Source organism: Diadema antillarum, unplaced genomic scaffold (genome assembly GCF_040938485.1).
Source record: "Diadema antillarum isolate AM-2024a unplaced genomic scaffold, OU_Dant_1.0 seq00000005_RagTag, whole genome shotgun sequence".
NCBI lineage: Eukaryota > Metazoa > Echinodermata > Echinoidea > Diadematoida > Diadematidae > Diadema > Diadema antillarum.
In genome coordinates, this window is record NW_027271127.1 from 79,222 (window position 1) to 98,105 (window position 18,884).

General features: G+C 39.0%; 1 protein-coding gene across 1 annotated transcript in view; it reads right to left on the reverse strand.

Moving 5' to 3' along the window:
* Positions 1–18,884, reverse strand: part of LOC139724927 (glutamine--tRNA ligase-like) — a 28,125-nt gene that overhangs the window by 8,604 nt on the left and 637 nt on the right. Inside the window, exons 2-14 of the mRNA XM_071636048.1 lie at positions 14,961–15,111; positions 13,872–13,981; positions 12,967–13,042; positions 12,338–12,456; positions 11,695–11,863; positions 11,014–11,099; positions 9,851–9,937; positions 8,484–8,662; positions 7,412–7,520; positions 5,476–5,606; positions 4,778–4,870; positions 1,006–1,143; positions 268–355 (exon numbers count right to left, since the gene is read on the reverse strand). Coding sequence (XP_071492149.1) covers positions 268–355; positions 1,006–1,143; positions 4,778–4,870; positions 5,476–5,606; positions 7,412–7,520; positions 8,484–8,662; positions 9,851–9,937; positions 11,014–11,099; positions 11,695–11,863; positions 12,338–12,456; positions 12,967–13,042; positions 13,872–13,981; positions 14,961–15,111 — 1,536 coding nt within the window. The remainder of the gene's footprint in view (positions 1–267; positions 356–1,005; positions 1,144–4,777; positions 4,871–5,475; positions 5,607–7,411; positions 7,521–8,483; positions 8,663–9,850; positions 9,938–11,013; positions 11,100–11,694; positions 11,864–12,337; positions 12,457–12,966; positions 13,043–13,871; positions 13,982–14,960; positions 15,112–18,884) is intronic.

Here is an 18,884-nt window from a genome sequence, read left to right on the forward strand (position 1 = left end):
CCGCTTCAATGCAGTCTGGAGTCTAAGAATTCTACATGAGTTTCTGATGGTACAAAACATGACAGCAATTTACATCAAGCAAGATATACAACAAAGAACTGATTGCATGGGTGGAGAAGTGAAACATTGAAAATGTATTTAGAGTAGTGCTATCTAGAGTGAAGTATACGATGGAAAAAGGATTTTTAATGTCCCTTCCACTCCTTTCCAGCTATGAACGCCACACTTCAAAAGTTCAACACAAGAGCAACACATGCTGGAACTTACCTTTGCACAAAACATGTTGATGGCTTCAGATGGAAAACCTCTTCTTCTCAGGGCTGTCAGTGTAAACAGTCTTGGATCGTCCCAATCCCTGAATAGGAAATCAAACAAAGGTGCTCATATCAGAGACTCCAACCCCGAACACCTTCTGATCTGGAGATTTTCCTGCCTGAAACCCCTAGCAAACAGGAGACTCAAACTTGATGTGGGCAAAGCGCACGTCACGAGCGCAATGCACCAAGTACCTTGCGGCCAGGGTCCATGCAGGGCCTGCTTAAAGGGCCCTGGAAGCTCTAAGGATCTAGATGCTCTCTCGTGCTATCTCGATAAAGACTTATTTTTCAACATACTATGGCAATAAGTAAGAAATCATTTCAAGAGGGAGACACAGAGCCAGGGCAGGAGAAATTAAATCTCAAATGGGAAAACGGGAGATTTTGCAAAAATGGACTTTCAGCGGGAGATCTCACGTCGAAAGCGGGAGAGTTGGAGTCTCTGTCATATCTATGTGTAACTTTGTATCAAAGTTTGAGACAAAGTGAATTAATGAAAATCATGGAGACATAACTTTTCCTTGAGAAAACAAGCGTACACAGGACATTACAATAATTCCAATTTTATCTATAATCTTATATAATACATCTAGCTTCATTTCCAGAGAGATGGATTGAAGAAACTGTTTGCCACTGCCACTGGAAAAGTTATTTTAGTTATTTTAAGCAAGAAGATGACAACACTCACCTGACAATGCCTGCTGTGATAAGTTTGCCTATCTTCCTCTTGGAGACCACTGTGTAGTGCATGTTAAGCCTGCCATACTCCCACTGAACAGGGCAGTACACATCCAATGCATTGCATAGCCAGTAGTAGGAGGACCGTCTGTACCCACACAGGAGAGGACACAAAATAATAGAAAGCACTCGTCAGTTTGGGGTAGTATAATCACCTGACAAATGATTTTTGCCTGGCACATAGAAATGAAATTAAACACAAATGCTTTCAAAAGCCTGCTAAGCATATCAACCTATCACAATCAATTCATACAAAACTTTGGCATTTCAAGAAAGTAGTTGAAAAAGTTTGTTCTGACATTTGTACATCTAGATTGTGTTTTTTGCTTTTGTTTTTTGATGTGTTTGTGAATATACTCCAAGTAATACTGTGATTAGAAGTTTACGAAAATCACATGCAGAGTAGCAAATATTCCTTTAGATCCTAAAGCTTGTAGAGAAATCTGTTTTCAATCAGACATTCTTCCTTTCTTGGGTATAAGACATCAAGATGCATCATGCAGACACACATACAATTTTGGCATCATTATGAGGTTAAAGGAAAGAGCAGACCAAAACCTGACTCTTTTCAGCAAAAATCTGTAATATGGGTATTCGAACAATCATGAAAAGTTGCTATAAACTCAAGAGACCCTAGATTCTAAATGCAAAAAATAAATTATGGCACATTGCAAACAATATGGTCATCACAAGTAAGCTGTAAATTATGCAGATAGATTTGTAAAAGATCCTAACATACCAACTACATACTTGATGGAAAGTAGCTTGAAAAGATGTGCCACGTACAAACTTGGCGTTGTATGAAACAGAAACTGAGATGGCTGTATGTAGAAGGGTACACTCTCAAGCAGTTACCTGCATGTTCAGTTTTGTTTTTGTTTTTGTTGTTGTTCTTGGTAAACAGTATAATTTCTGCGTATGAAACCCTTGATACCCTACTATCATCATCTCATCGTGGGGTGACAAGACCTTTTATCTCACATTTTGGTGAAAATCACTCTTTTGGATTAATTCTCAAATAATATGTAAAGAGAGGTCCTGTCAAAATCCTAGCTGTCTTACCCCAAATATGAAGCCACCAGGGCCTGTCAAAGGAAAGGCAATCCCAACTGGTATAGTTCTTCGGCTGCCATGATTTTTTCACTCTCCTGAACATTTGACATTTTCAAGATACACAAAGTGGCCATTGCTGACATTTTTTGTATTTTGTGTGGGAAGAATCATTTACCTTTTGTTATAAAATATGAAAGATGTATGCACAGGACACAAAAAGGCTGGCATATAGGGTGAGAGTTATTGATAAGCATTGACAGTTAGATACATGAGGAATATCTCATTTCAATATTGCCATGTCTATTCATGATCCAATTGGAACCAGTGCATTTCATTCATTGTCTTGTTTACATCTGTGCAGAGGATTCATATTATTGGCAGTTATAAAATATGCAATGGATAATTCAGGTATATGCAACATTTGCCATAGCCTGTAGCTCGTCACATATTTTCATACTCACTGTTGCCTCTCTGTTAGACTACAATATCTCCCTCTGAGGCATATCTCATTTCAATATTGCCATGGGAACTATTATTATGTTTTTGTTGTTTTTTGTGTTTGTGTTTGTGATGTAATGTATTTTGTAAGGCAGCTCACCACAAGCTCTGCTTTTTTGAGATTCTGCCTTCCTGTACAATAATTTCATGCATGTGATTTCCTACATGAAAAAGATGGAAAATAAATGTTTCACAAACTTGAAAACTTGAACTTGAACTTGAACATGTACCACACTTTGCTGGCCAAGATTGCCTATAGTATGAGCTGCTGTTGATGTTTCTTAGTGATGGCCCATGAGTAACCAATCAGAGGTGACAGTACATAATAGGGACCAAAATCATGGTTAGTAAAGAGAAATACACGTCCTGATACGGTGAGAAAATTTGGTTAAACAACAAGAGACCCGGGGGTCACGCGCTCACCTGAGTATCGCAAGTTCACCTTCCACGCATTCCTGGAGACTCTTACCTGAGAACATTGGAAACTTATTTAATATTCATTGAATTAGGAGGTTTGGACCCCCTGGGGCCCCCAAGGAAAGCATGGTGCCCATTCAAACACTTTGGTAATGCTACTTGATAAGTTTGGTGAAAATCCATTATGTTGTTTTCTGCAAGAAGATGAAAATTTAGGTCCGCATTTGGACCACCCCCCCCCCCCCCATCCCATCCCGCTTCCTTGGGTTCCAAGGGGGTGGGGGGGGGGGCACCCCTGATTCTCCCGTGAACAAACTTGAAACAACAGTCATCAATATACTGACTCATTGTATTAACTTAGCTCAATCACTTCCAGTTCTAGAGAAAATCTGTAAAGATTCCTTACAGGAGGGGGGAGGGGGGTCCCCTGGGGCCCCCCAGGTGGAGCATGGTGCCCATTTGATGGAATTGAGATTCTATCCCCCTAGGGATGCTACCTGCCAAGTTTGGTGAAAATTCATTATGGCATTTTCAAGAAAAAGATGAAAATGTACAATTTGGGCCCCATTAGGACCCCTCTAAACCCCCCTCCCCTGGGTCCCAAGAGGGGCACCTACGATTCCGCCATGAACAAACTTGAAACTACAGTCATCAATGTACTAATTCATAGTATTAACTTAGCTCTATCACTTCTGGTTCTAGAGAAGAAGATTTTTTAAGATTCCTTAATTTTGGGGGGGTTTGGGCCCCTTTGGGGGCCCCCAGGTGGGGTATGGTGCCCACTTGAACAAATTGAGATCCTATCCCCCTAGGGATGCTACCTGCCAAGTTTGGTGAAAATCGGTCAAGGGGTTCTCAAGAAGAAGATGAAAATGTAAAAGTTTATGCACGACGGACGACGGACGCCGGACGAAGAGCGATCGCAATAGCTCACTTGAGCCTTCGGCTCAGGTGAGCTAAAAAAGATAAGCCTGAAAGCAGTAACAAAGCAGTGCTGTCGATATAACAGCAAGGATATTGTCAGTTTATTTTCCCAAACACAGTCAGGAGATTTCTTGAAGCACAAAATGGCCCTAGTTTGAATTCATTCTCCCTGTGTTTGATATGAGACTTTTCATTAACAGCTCAAGCTGTTGCACGGAAACCAAGTACTTCTTGACATCAGGATTCTTGCCACGTAGCTGAGCATTGCCTGCCCTCGACCTCGTGCACCGAGAGCTAAGCCACCAGGGACATTCCCTTGCCTGCGTGAATTTTCCAGGCAACTTGGAGTCCTCCTGGCAGTGAATGGAGGCTTCGCCATGACTTCCCGACAAACTCCACCAAGACTTTTGTGTGGTTTTCAAACGGGTGCTGTTCAAGGTTGCAAAGGTGCTGTACTCCATGACAGCCACTAGCTTAGCTTCATCGTGAAAACCATGGAAAACACCCCAGCTTCAAATATAGTGAGGACAAATCCTGCGGGCTTTGCTTACATGTCTACCATAAAGCAAGCTGGCAACTTTCACCTGAAAATCAACAGGTCCTGTTATAAAATGACCCGTCATCTCAAAGTTCAAAATCTACTGACCTCAATGTAACAAGACACTTCATGTGTAAAACAAAGTACTTCTTTTCTACAAAATATATGAAAAAGTACAAACAAAAAACTATCATAGCTATCATGGAAATCATAAACAAGCTCTATGGATATAAATGTCATTAAATCAACAAAGCAAAATCTTTAGGTATCGCTGGTCAAAGAGTTAACATACCTTGACTGAAACTCCTTGGTACAGAGCGAGTGTGTGATGTGCTCAATAGAATCACAAAGACAGTGTGTGTAGTCATATGTAGGGTAGATACACCTAGACAAGTATGCACAGAAAGAGCACAAATATTGGCAAGGGTAGTGTTAAAATGACATAAGAATAATTCTACTTCTACTAAGAACAAAGTTGCATACATGGAAAATTTATTTTATTTGCAATGTTCTCTACTTAAAACTACAAATCATTTCCATCAATTCTCAAATACAACAACTTTCACTAACTATGCACAATATGAACATGTGAGATCTATTACTGAAACTGCACTAGTCTTACACTCGAGACACAGTGAACAGTTCCAGCACGTTTATTTTCATATTTCACTTCACATCTGTACATGTACTTTAAACGAAAAAGAAACAAAAATACAAACAAGCAGTTAGCAAAATACAAAATATGATATAAAGTTGGTTATGACAAGAAAGTGTGTCAGCATATGTACATAAAAGACAATTCCCTATAACATGTGAAATATGAAGGAACCGCAAAAGCAAAGCTTGTGAAAGCGTGTTCCAATTGTGCTAGCGATTGTAAGAAATCTGGTGTTAAAATATTTCTTGTCAGCATGCACGTTCACAGTTTCTGTTGTAGATCATTGAGAAAAACTGTTGAGGACCTTGAGGCTTAGGTGGCATGGTACATACCATTGGTCCTTGCTGCGGTGGTGGGGGGTATACTTGATGCGGTAGGCTACCGGGTCTTTCTTGCCTTCCTCCAAAGTGGTCTTCATCCTCAATGTGACCTCCCCTTCCTCAAACTTCCCTTTCCTCATATCCTGAGACGGGAGAAACAATAAAACAAAACAAAACAAAACCAGCATAAGCAAGTATTTCATGCTGAAGAAATATTAATCCTGTGAAATTTTACTAGAGCAAACATCTGTAAAAACAAGACTATTTACTGTCATTGCTGTTTTCAGCCTTAGATATAATGATAATAATATATTTTGGTGAAAAGCTTCTTGGACCATACATTCTGGTATGATGGGAATGGTGTAGGCTTATCAGAAGACCTCAAGCTCTCTGGATGGTGTCTCACTGACAGCAATTCTGCAGAACATCTTTGACACGTTTGCCCCAATTCTCCCAAATGTACTTAATGAGCATGTTTTGCCGCAAAGCATGTCGGGCTGACATTCTTTTTGCAAGACAGTTTGCCACACGCGCTGCACATACATGTACATCATGCTGCTTGTACGTACGCTAGCAGGCTTCACTTCCAAAAGCTCATAATAGGGGGTCAAAATCCTAACCCATTTCCATCCTTATAGAGAGTATCTTTAAGCATCTGGAACAAACATTGGTCTATGGTTGACTGCCCAAGTTTTTTTTTTTTTTTTTTTTGGGGGGGGGGTTCATGTCAGCAACTAGGCAGTAATTACGAGTGAATTTACATGCCTTTATACTGTCCAGTATATCAACAACAAAGCACCAATTACTATCTAAAGAGTGAGTAAAGCCTGATGATTTTACAGGAGCCTTATCACTGTAATTCTTATGTGATCTTCATACTTACGTTGTTAAAATAGCTTTAAAAGTGTAATCACAAGAAGACAATATGCAAGGGACACAATATTTAACCCTAAAAAGGCGGGGGGGGGGGGGGGTTGAATCAACCCCCCCTCGACATTTTTCGCGACTACTCCACCGCACGAAATTTTTTGACCGCGCTGTTCGCTGACTTTTTACTTTCAAGTCTCGCGCATCTTTTGACACCATTTTCGCGACAATCGTGCATACCGTTACTACGCTGCATAACGTTTTATACATGCCTGTCAGACCAATAATGGCTCAAAAACGTGATTTTGTGTGTACAGTCTATGCAAATTGAGTTTTCTCTTCTTATTCATAAAGATATGATTATTTTCACTTTTATCGGCTGAAACTAATTAATTTTAGCGTAATTATGCTTGATATAGTTTCTGTCATAAATTTTGCGGTAAAAAAATTGTAAAACAAAAGGTCGAAAAAACAGAGAAATACATAAGAAATTCATAAAACAATAAAATACATAAGAAATTGATTTTGATACCAATTTTTTTTTTCAAGTACATTGTTAGGAAAGCTACAAAGAATGTTTTCACCAAAAATTAGGGTTCTAGGAGCTTTAATTTCTGATTTAGAGCAAAATGTATGATTTTATGCATATATTAACATAATTAATTATTATGACGAAAATTTCCATTTCTTTTTGTATAGCTTGGTAGATTACGCCACAGGTAATGCACGTGCCAAATTTCATGGCGATTGCGCGATCGACGGCCGAGATCTCGGGGGGGGGGGGGGGGGGGGGGTTGAATCATTTTTCAATCAATTTTGACACTTGGTCTGTTTCACTGGGTTACCTAAGTGGACACCTTTCCCTTCTCAGCCTATCCTAACAAGCTCTGATGCACTAACAAAAAATCCCTCCAATTTGCCTCAAATGTACTTCAGAATGACAGGAAATATTCTACTCTATAGTAGGCTTTTAATGCAAAACTCTTTTATTATGAACTCTCAATCATGACTCATTGTTCGACCTTATAACATACAAAGGATCAAGGTACAACGACAATTCCAAGTCAGTGAAGTGGTCTACCTCAAAGAGGCGAAGGCTCTCCTCAATGGGGCGGTCTCTCCAGGGCGAGTCTGGAACATTGAAACCCTTCAGGTCCTCTGACTTCATATGGCAAACATAAGCATGGCCCCTGTTTGAAAGATAATACATACTTCCATTATCACAAACATGTTAGTAATATTGACTCTGTCTTAAGTAAATACTTCTACTATGTATCGTACACTGAAGTCATTTTTTTTTTTTTTTTTTTTTGGTGGGGGGGTAAAACCAGAACTGTTCGCATGCATTCTTATCTTGCAAATTTCCCAGAAGCCAAAATTTGCTAAATTAAAATGCACACAAAAGTTCTTGTCTACACTATATGCATTGAATGCCAGTGGCAATTCACAAAATATTTATGACACAAAAAAATGCTGTTGGCTCTCATTTGCGAAAGTTTCATGCCGTAAACATTTCTTGCTTTACAGTAGGTAAAATCTGCCAAATGGAATGGCAATCTAGGTTTCATTAAAACTTGACCTAATATAAGGAAGTTAGGGAATTTAGAAGTTTCACAAGAGTGATGTTAGGTGCAACTACACAGGTCTCCTATTGACCTGTACACAAACGAATTCCTTGTTTTTTGGCATTTAATCAACATTAGTGAGTTGTAACAATCTTTCACACCAAATCATTGCAGTTTTGTTATAAACTAGTAAGGGTGAATTTCAAGAGGAAAGGGGGTTTAGTTGCTAAATTGTTAACCAAAAACATTTTTATATTTCTGTGTACAAGCCAAGAGGAAATTGTGACGTAATGACATTATCGCCTCTTCTAATTAGTTTGTGCGTGTCATTTAAACCAATATCAATTTTGGGTGAAAATATGTGACATTAAAATTACATACCATTTGTATTTCATATGTATGTGACCTCTATCATTCTGTTTGTTTGATTTATTCCTTTTGTTAAAGTATACTTGAACACTGTACGTAATTTTGATTCAAGTTTTTGGCTCAGGTGAGCTGAAAACAGGAAGAGGAACAATGGTAATACTTGCAGCTGTGCTTTGACTATTAAAATCTATGTGCATAAACCTCACAAGAAGTACTTACCTCTTGATAAGTCTTACAGCCAAGTCATAGAGCTGCTGGAAGTTGTCGGAAGCATGTGTGACCTTATATGGGGTATATCCGAGCCAAGTGACCATGTCATAGATACCCCTGAAGAACTTCTCCTCCTCCTTTTCTGGATTTGTGTCATCGTACCTCAGGAAGGTAATCCCATCCATTGCCTAAAGTATCATTGCACATGATGATGAATTAAAGATATGGAAGAAAATATCACATCAAATTCCTGCGGCAATCAAGTGACTGGGACATACCACAAACATTTACATTTATCTCGAAGCAATTCATGAGTATCTCATTTTCTTCAGTGCTGAATGAGATATTGTATTTTAAGATATACAGTTGAACCTCTCGTATCCGGACAAGTCGGGACCGGGGCTCATCCGGGTAAGGGATTTGGCCGGATACGGGAGACTCAATGCTTTATACATGTAAATATACATACACATGTACTGATGTAGCCCATTGTAGTACCACATGTAGTAATGTGTATACTGCAACCTTTTCATTGTTACATTTGGGGATGTTTGGGGATGTTAAAATGTCTGAGGGTAAGCAATTTGGAAGGAAATTTGATGTAATGTATGTTAATCATGTTGGAAGTAATATGTAATTCATGTGTGTTTGTGTAGGAGTTCTCAAGGAGTTGGGAATCCCCCTTTCCTCCCGTAATTATTTTTAAAAAAAAATCACGGCGAGATTGCGTCCGTATAATAGAGAGATCCGGATAAAGGGAGGCCGGATAATGGAGGTTCAACTGTACATGTATGTATATTTTGTTTTCTTACTCTTGCAATTGAGACAACTTTAAGTTTTGACAACATGAATGATTATAAGCAAGGCTCGTATGAAAGATGCTACCTCTGCTTGGATGACAGCAGATGGAATAGAGACTGACTGAAAACAGTTCTCTTTTAATCAAAATGTCAACTTTATTTGCCTATTTTACCTTGGCAATGACATTCACATTCCTGCTACAAATAAATGTGTTATAAGCAGGTAACAAATAAGCACTGAACTACCTTCACAACACTTTCCTGGTTTGACTTGCTTTAGCAGCAGTCCAGCAGTGATTCACACTTCACAGAAATTTTCCAGTTCTTTCAGGGTTCATTTGGCATTAGGAATGCAGAAAAATTATTTAAAAATCTGAACTTTTATAAATTTCATATACTTAACTACTAAAAGATATTTTCAAAAATCAGAACACACTGAAATTGATGCATTTTCTTTCAGTGAAAAATCTGAATATTCAGACTAAATCTGAACAGTTGGCAGGTATGGGAATGAGCCACCTGAACTGACACATTTCACTGACAAAGAACTTTCTGACTCTACTCATTTAGACTCACCCTTGCATAGCCAAAGTTGAAGTTGATGGCTTTGGCATGACCAATGTGCAAGATGCCATTAGGTTCAGGCGGAAATCGTGTTCGCACCTACATGAACATCAGCAAAGGAAAGATCATGACAACAACACATCGCAATTCAAATCAAAGCTTCATTCACAAATATCTATAAACCTAGATTTATACAAATGCACAAACACGCACAACCAAAAAACATCAGTGCACTGTGCCACTAACATTATGCATGAAGCCAAAGAAACATGTTTTGTTATGCAGCAGATCTTAGAGATAGAATTTTCTCCACAGCCACTATATCGAAATATGGGCCTGTCTACACATCCCTCCAACACTGAAGCACCATGACTGCCTCCTTTTATAAGGTCACAAGAACTGTAACAATATGGAATTTTGCTAGTTTCTTTACACAGATACTGCTATCATTTGGGTATCAGTGCATCAGTATCTTTGTAGCTCATAATGACACAGCAAAGCAGTAATTCATGCAATTCTTCAGCCTGAAGGTGACTATCTTTTAGCCCTTTCAAGGTTCTGCCCATGGAGATGATATTGAAGTCCATGCCAGGACATACTGATGTCATGTGCTATACTGTAAAACATTATATATTCGCGGCATGAATTTTTCGCGAATTGGAGCTGACAGCCTTTTTCGTGGCATGAAATTTTCGCGAAGTGCCACTGGCGTTCAATGCATATGGTGTTAACAAGGACTTTCGCGTGCATTTTAATTTCGCGAATCTTGGCGCTCGCGAAATTCGTGAAATTAAAGTGCAAGCGAAAATTCCTCGTTTTACAGTAAACAAAATTACACAGGTACACCTTGCAAGCTTGCCAGTATTACAAATGAAGAGCTTCATTTGAAACAGAGCTCTGTGCTGGGTTGAGCACCAGCGAGACAGTGTGCTGGTTTGAGCAGTGTGCGGGAAGCACATGGAAGGTAGTTTTCTCCCTTCTTAACACATTTCAACAAGCAGTGTCTACTGTGAAAGTGTTATGATAAAATCATTACCGGTACATTAAATCTTTATCGTGCAGCTGTCTAGTATATAGACTCAACATGAGAATTACCAGTGTTGCATAACTAGTTGCTTTGTGATTTCATGTACAGCAATTCATTAACAAATTGCAAACCGTTCATTCCAAATTACCTGGCCTCCTGTTAATTTCAAATGTTCTTGCAAGAGTTGCATGGTATTCGGGGTAGTGACGTATCCATCAGTCTTGTAGTTTTCTCCTACAAATAATCATGAAAACATTGGAAAGCATGAATAATGTTGATATACCTTTTTTTTTTCAAATGAAGACTTTTATCTGGAAAGTGGAAAGATATATCTTTATCTTTAAAAGTTTTCATATCACATCCTAAAACAAAACTTTACCTGTCACTTTTGGATCAACATCTACTGGCTACTGGAATTTTGGTGGCTTACTCAAATCTGTCGATTTGCAAAATTTAACCATCAAAAAAACTGTCATAATCTACACAAAACTACATTAATCTTGTGGTCAGCTACCAAGTTCAGAACAACAGTGAAGGCCATTTTACAGCCTCCCTAATCCCTAATTCTCACATCTACAAACAACATATTATTAAGATATCACCGCACATTAAGGTTGAATTTGAAATTCAATGAAATGGTTGGTTGGTTGTAACTACATACCACAAATTTTAGGTCTAAATGTTGATCCATGACCCTTCAATCTCATGACTAATATTACACCCACATTTAAAATCTTGGTTTCATTATGTGCCTGCATTGATTCATGCTTCATTTGGATACAACATTCCACTGACTTTATCACTGTTCATCATGACATGTGTAACACACCTGGCTTGTGGAACTTGACTGCTTCCCCCATAAGTTGGTTGATGGACAGTGGTGCCTTAGGTTCTGCTGGTGACTCCAGGTCCTTCTCTGGCTCAGCCCTCTTCAGTTCCTCCTTGGACTGCTTGGACTTGTTCTTGGCTTCACCACTTGACTTTTCCTTCCTGCCATCCTAAAAAGAATGAAGACACCATGCAAAGATGAACATCCAGCTATTCAGCTTTTAACTTTGACCCACAACATTTCAGTTAATCAGCTCCGCTATGCTTCTCATATAAACATGCTAGTTATAAGTCAGGACTCTCTTCAGAAGGCTCCACAGATATCAAGTTTGGGAGGGGGCTGTCTCAGCCAGGTAAGACAGTCTTAATGAATTTTATGCCCCTCATTCTTCATAGCAAATGCATGAAATAGTAGAATACATTAACATATCTAGTTTGAAATGTAAAAAAGAAAAGAAATATAAAATGCAAGAATGCAAGAGGGCAGTGTCTATGTGTGTATTCTATCAGACTGGCAAAAATACCAGCCAGGTTCGCATTGAGGTCAACAAGTCAGCAATGAGCACAACGTCAATATTTATGATTCATTGTTTCAAAACTGTGTACACAAACAGACCAAAGGATGTTCTGCATCCATTCTGTACCTTGCCAGGTTTTGTCATGTCTGCTTCTGTCTTGGGGCCAAGTAAGATGAGAACCTGCATGTCCACCTCATTCTTGATGGCTTTCCCATCGGCCCACTTGAGTTTCTGACGTACTTCACCTGCAAAACAGTGGCCAAATTATCATGAAAATGAACTGGATGACAACATTTGAGAAAATGTTTTCAGTTCATTGTTGAAAACAAACACATAAACTACAAATGGCAGCACATTCTGTAGCGATATCAAAACCAGCTCAACTATACAAGTGTAATACAATTTGTAGAGTATGCTGCAATCTTGCTATGATAGCACTAGTTGAATAAAATGGTAGCATTTTGATTCTTGCATATGATGTCATGTAATATGAATTAGGTAATCATTAAATAAAGTTGCATCCTCATGCCACTCTTTCAACAAGGACTTTGTGAATGACAAAGGAACTAATGAACAACCCCCCCCCCCCCCATGATACAAAGCGAGTTTGTACACCAAAATATTAAAGTTTTAAATGTTAAAGTGCACCTGATCTTTGAAAATGTGGGGTTTCAATATCAAAAATGTTCTCCTCATCCTCAGTTTTGCTTACTAGAAGTGACACAGAACTGATTTCACTGATGTAACATACTTACTGATGAGAAGTCCCATGTTATATTGGTACCTCTTTTCCAGCAGACCATCCTTGTGCTTACTAATTGCCCTCTCCACCTAGGGAAGCATAACAGAAACATTCTAAATTCGAGTACTCTTCCTCATGGATTAAATCTTTACCATGGTGAATAAATAGGACAAATCTATATCATGAAAACTGCATAATAGCACGAATCATGTCTTTAGTTAAAAAACAGAGTACATCTTGTGGCAATTGGGAGTCACAGCGTGAAATCATAGAAAATAACATCAGGAACAATACTGACACAAATGGAGCTGCACAGTTGCAACATTCACGATATCAGGAGTACATCAAGCAGGATGATGAAATATAGCAGAAGGATGATGAAATATAGCAAAATATGCAGGAACCTCCATTGTACTTTAAACCGTATAAACTACAACAAAGAGAAGGCTTAGCATGTTACAGCAAGATACACTAAATCATATGATGCACATACATATGCATGTAAGAGGTGTCTTTTCAATCACTAGATCCTTTGCACAAGTTTCATCTTTTAGTAAGGAAAAATATCAACTGATTTCTAGGTGATTCACAAGAATATATAGGCAAGGCACACTTATTTATTTTTTTTTTTTACAGTATCAATGTAAAGGCAGCATTCAATATCAAGAGATTAGGCCATTATCAAGTATCTAAATTTGACAACATATTTCGTAAATCCTAAGACACAGAAATTGTTATTGGTAATTACAACCTGCAACAGTCAAATTTCCTGCTGTGTGCTATGTTTGGCTTGGGGGGGGGGGCTCTTTAGATTTAAACAAAGATCTCTTTTGGCCACCAAAAATTATTAAACTTCATAGATACTTCAGCTTGGTAAGCATTTGTAAGTTATAAATTGTACATCCTACTCAACCTTACCTCATCTTCAATGTCTTCAGGGTCCACTGATACCCCAATACCACATGCCTTTTCAAATTCTGGCATGCTGATGGGATCTACTGGATGTGACTTGATGTACTCAAGGGCAGCTGTAAAAATGAAGCCCGGACAAACACACAGAAATACATGGATGGAATATGGTATAAACTGAGATGATAGTGTAATGGACCTTGAGACTAGTATAGCTGGCAGCCTCTGCATACAAGTTCAGGTTGCCATTCTGCTGAGCTTGTATATAAAGCATATCCTCTCCCCTTTTTGCTTTTGTTTTGCTCTGTTTGGTTTGGTTTTGTTTTTTACTCACAAGCATTTTTGTTATATAGGATATACAATGTAATGCTCACTGCTACCAACTATTTGATAATCAACTTCTTGGTCTTCCTAAATTTCATGTGTACGCCTTGAATGATCAACTCTTTGTATTACTGTAAAACATTTTCAATATAATTCAGTCAAAAGAGAAAGAAACCCAATTAATTGTCGATTGAGTGAATGCACAGCTCTACATTAGTCGGACAAGTCAATGAAAGTTTGAGAAAAATCAGACAATCTGTTCCAAAGTTATGCATTTTTTTTCAAGTTTTAGTGTTGCCATCGTTGGATGAGAAGACTATGTGTAAGATCATATACGATACAAGGATAATATATGAAGGAAATATTAAGAAAATTCAACACATTTTCATTCTTCGTGCACAATGAAAGAACACTTGCCTTACCTCTTTCAGAAAGCAGGAGGAGTAACATTACTCAGAACATATAATCCATAATGAGTCAAAGGAATGCATACTTTTATACAAATATGAAATTTTGTAGATTATCTTGATTATATAGGTAAAATTAAGTTTTTCAGCTGTGAAATAATCAATAATGGGGTTATTTTGTTCGTCATTCTATTGTTACATCTTGACAAAACATCTACTAGCAAAATAAATCCTAAACACAATCTCCTTTTTCTGGATAGTTGTTGATATCAAGAAAACAGAAAAGGATTGTCCTTAGAACTTGATAATGAAAGTTGCTGGTAACAATGAAATTCACGCTGTCTGCACTCTGATGGTGGGTGCTGACCTGCAAGCTGAGGCTCAGTGGCTATCTTCTTGGAGGTGATATATCTGATGAGAAAGTCTGCTCTTTTCTTGTCCTTCAGTCTGGTGCTGAGATGGTACAGCAAGTTGCCAACAGCCTTGCCAAGATCACCGCCTCCATTGTTTTGCTTTGCCTTCGATAAATATTTTGACATTATCAAGAACTGATATTAGACAGGATTGTAGCTTGCCAGATAAGGCAGGAGATGGCACAGTGACTCAAAATTAATATTAACTAAAGCAGCGTGCCAAAATATTAATATTTCACAAGAAGTACACTTGTGCACTAACAAAGTCTTCTATATTCCTCCTGAACCATGGGACAAAATTGACTTTAGTCAAAGTGTTTAAAATCAAGTAGAAAACTTCAGTTTGGCTTCTGACCTTGGCTCTTGTGGCCCAATTCATTATAGTTTCACATTCATCTCTGTACACTGACCATACTCCCACTAGTACTGTAAAAGTGGAAATTTTTGTGCAAGTAATTTTTTGCACTTGGCCAGGTAAGATGAATTTTGCGTACTTTAATTTAGCAGACCATCACAAACAAGAGACCCGGGGGTCACGCGCTCATCTGAGTATCGCAAGTTCACCTTCCATGCATTCTTGCAGACTCTTACCTGAGAACATTGGAAACTTATGGTGGGGGTAGCTTTGAGAGTGGGGGCATGGTGTCCATTTACATCTTCCATCACACTGGTAAAAAATATCTACCAAGTACACTGTACTTTATAGAATGTTGGATTATGCAGCTTGGGAAAAAAAAAAGACTTAAAGCCCTATCACTTTTGATTAGAATTAGAGAAAAATATTATTGAATATTCATTAATGTAGGAGGTTTGGACCCCCTGGGGCCCCCAGGGAAAGCATGGTGCCCATTCAAACACTTTGAAATCTTATCCCCATGGGAATGCTACTTGACAAGTTTGATGAAAATCCATTATGTTGTTTTCAGCAAGATAAAAATTTAGGCCCGCATTTGGACCCCCCCCCCCCCATCCCATCAACCTTCCTTGGGTCCCAAGGGGGTGGGGGGGGGGGGGGGGAGGGGTAGGGCACCCCTGATTTTTTCCATGAACAAACTTAATATACTTAAAATCAATATACTGACTCATTGTATCAACTTAGCTCAATCACTTCTGGTTCCAGAGAAAATCTGTAAAAGATTGGGAGGGGGGGGGGATTGGGACCCCTGGGGCCCCCAGGTAGGGCATGGTGACCATTTGATGGAATTGAGATTCTATTCCCCTAGGGATGCTACCTGCCAAGTTTGGTGAAAATTTATGATAGGGTTTTCAAGAGAAGATGAAAATTTACAATTTTGGTCCAAATTTAGGCCCCCTGGGGCCCCCAGGTTGGGCATGGTGCCCATTTGATGGGAATGAGATTCTTTCCCCCTAGGGATGCTACCTGCCAACTTCGGTGAAAATTCATAATGGCATTTTCAAGAAAAAGATGAAAATGTACAATTTGGGCCCCATTGGGACCCTTCCCCACCCCCTCCCCTGGGTCCCAAGGGGGGCACCCCTGATTCCGCCATGAACAAACTTGAAACTACAGTCGTCAATGTACTAATTCATAGTATTAACTTAGCTCTATCACTTCTGGTTCTAGAGAAGAAGATTTTTTAAGATTCCTTAATTTTTTGGGGGGGGGTTTGGGCCCCTCTGGGGGCCCCCAGGTGGGGTATGGTGCCCAGTTCAACAAATTCAGATCCTATCCCCCTAGGGATGCTACCTGCCAAGTTTGGTGAAAATCGGTCAAGGGGTTCTCAAGAAGAAGATGAAAATGTAAAAAGTTTACGCACGACGCACGACGCACGACGCACGACGCAAGACACACGACGCACGCCGGACGAAGAGCGATCGCAATAGCTCACTTGAGCCTTCGGCTCAGGTGAGCTAAAAAGCTCACCACTTCAGCTTTGGCAGCACAAAAAGGTAATTGGTCTGCACTACAAACATTTAGCACATTCAATAATATACTACAGGACTAGCAAACAAAGAAAACTACATATAACAGAACAGTGATTCCCCTTCAATATGCCAATCTCGAGATCAAAGATACATAACATTACATATAATATATAACAAGCAAAAGAATAGCTTGTTTCTATTTTTCATGCTAGTTTCATGTTATGAGAAATGTGCAAAAAATTTCCACTTATTCAGTACAAGTTTATACAACAGGATATATGTTGTACTTGTTTTGGGGGCTGATAAGCAATTATTTTGCAAAGATGGAGGCAGTCAAATAATTGGAGTAATGCTTTCTTGTGAATGTCATGTGTACCATTGCTGACTACAGCGAGTCGACCCACACAAAGAACATACGAGTTAACGCAATCAATACAGATGTTCCAACCATCATGGGCAAACAAATAGTCGAATGAACTTTGCTGATTTTGTAAGACATATGCCAAACATTCTCCAAACTGTCTGGATCTATCTCGGGTTCTACTAACATTTTTCAAACATTATGCACATCCTGATACATTTTAGAAAACAAATCATGAGCAAGTCCTGACCCAAGATTCTAGAAACATTCACAAGAAATTAAAAATTGGTTGAAACTCTCACTGAACTCAGGGCTCAAAATAAAATTTTTAAAAGGGCACTTTCAGCTTGGGGCAAAGTGGTCTTGGATACCCCACAATTTCATGAGGCATCAAGGCCATTCGAAAGTGCATTGAGGCCAGTTTTAAAGGGCACCTAATTCTGGTCAAAAGGGCACCAAGGCCACTATTTTTCTAAAATGACAAGTAGCACAATGTAAGGCACTTCGGTACCAGAATGGCAATATAACACACGCACACACACACTATTTCTTTTTTCTTTTTCTTTTTCTTTTGCATTGGTGGATAATTCAGAAAAGAAATATGGACAGGAGCAGTGATCAATGGGGGATAATTCAGAAAAAAATAATATAGAATGGAGGAGAAATAGTTAGAGCAAAATTGGTCACTATGAGTTTGACATCGTTAACTTACTTTTTTATCGGGCAGTGGGAGATAATCCAGAAAAGAAATGAAGAAAAGAGGAGAAATAGCCTTACTTGAGGCCAATTAAATAAAAGCACTATAGAATCATAACATTTGATACCCTGTCAGTGGTCTTGCCCGGAGTCTTCGACTTGAGCTAGCTCAAAACATTCTCTCCCTGTTCATTCCCCAAACCCCAGACGGTTTATGACCTCCAGGAATGTGCCTGTGCACAGTTTCTGGTCTCCTACTTTACCCCCTCCCACTTCCCCAAGTCTGGCACCTTGCCATCATGGGGTTTTTGTTCTTTCTTCTTTTTATTAATTTTTTGTCAAGATGGGTTCACATGCAGTCAAACTACCTTCTTCTGACTGCACTTTTTGTTTAGTTTTGTTTTTTGTGCAGGTTTTTTCTTTTTGTGTGTGTTTTTTCATGAATCCTCACTGTGCTTTACATGTGGAGCACGCACCAGTCACCTGCAGGTAGCTTACAGCAAGCAAAAAATGGCAGACAGTTTTTTCTGCTACAGCTACCTTTACTGCCTAAAATACTTGGCTTTGTCACTATGACACCCCAAAACAAGATAATAAAGAGATCCGCCCCTGGCGGGTTTGTGCGTTTGAGCAGAATATGCGAAGTTGGCGCGCCGTCGACTGAGTCGGACATGCGAACGTGGCACATAAAGAGTTAAAGGGAACGCAAACCCAAAGAGCAAGGTGGATTGAGTGAAAGCAGCAACATTAGTAGAACATATCATTAAAAATTTGAGGAAAATTGGACAATCGATGCAATAGTTATGAATTTTTAAAGTTTTGGTGTTGGAACCGCTGGATGAGGAGACTAGAATTTCTACTAGAGGCTATAGGTATGAGTGGGCAACAATACTAGGACCTAAAGAAAATATAAAGAAAATTCCACAAAAGTTCA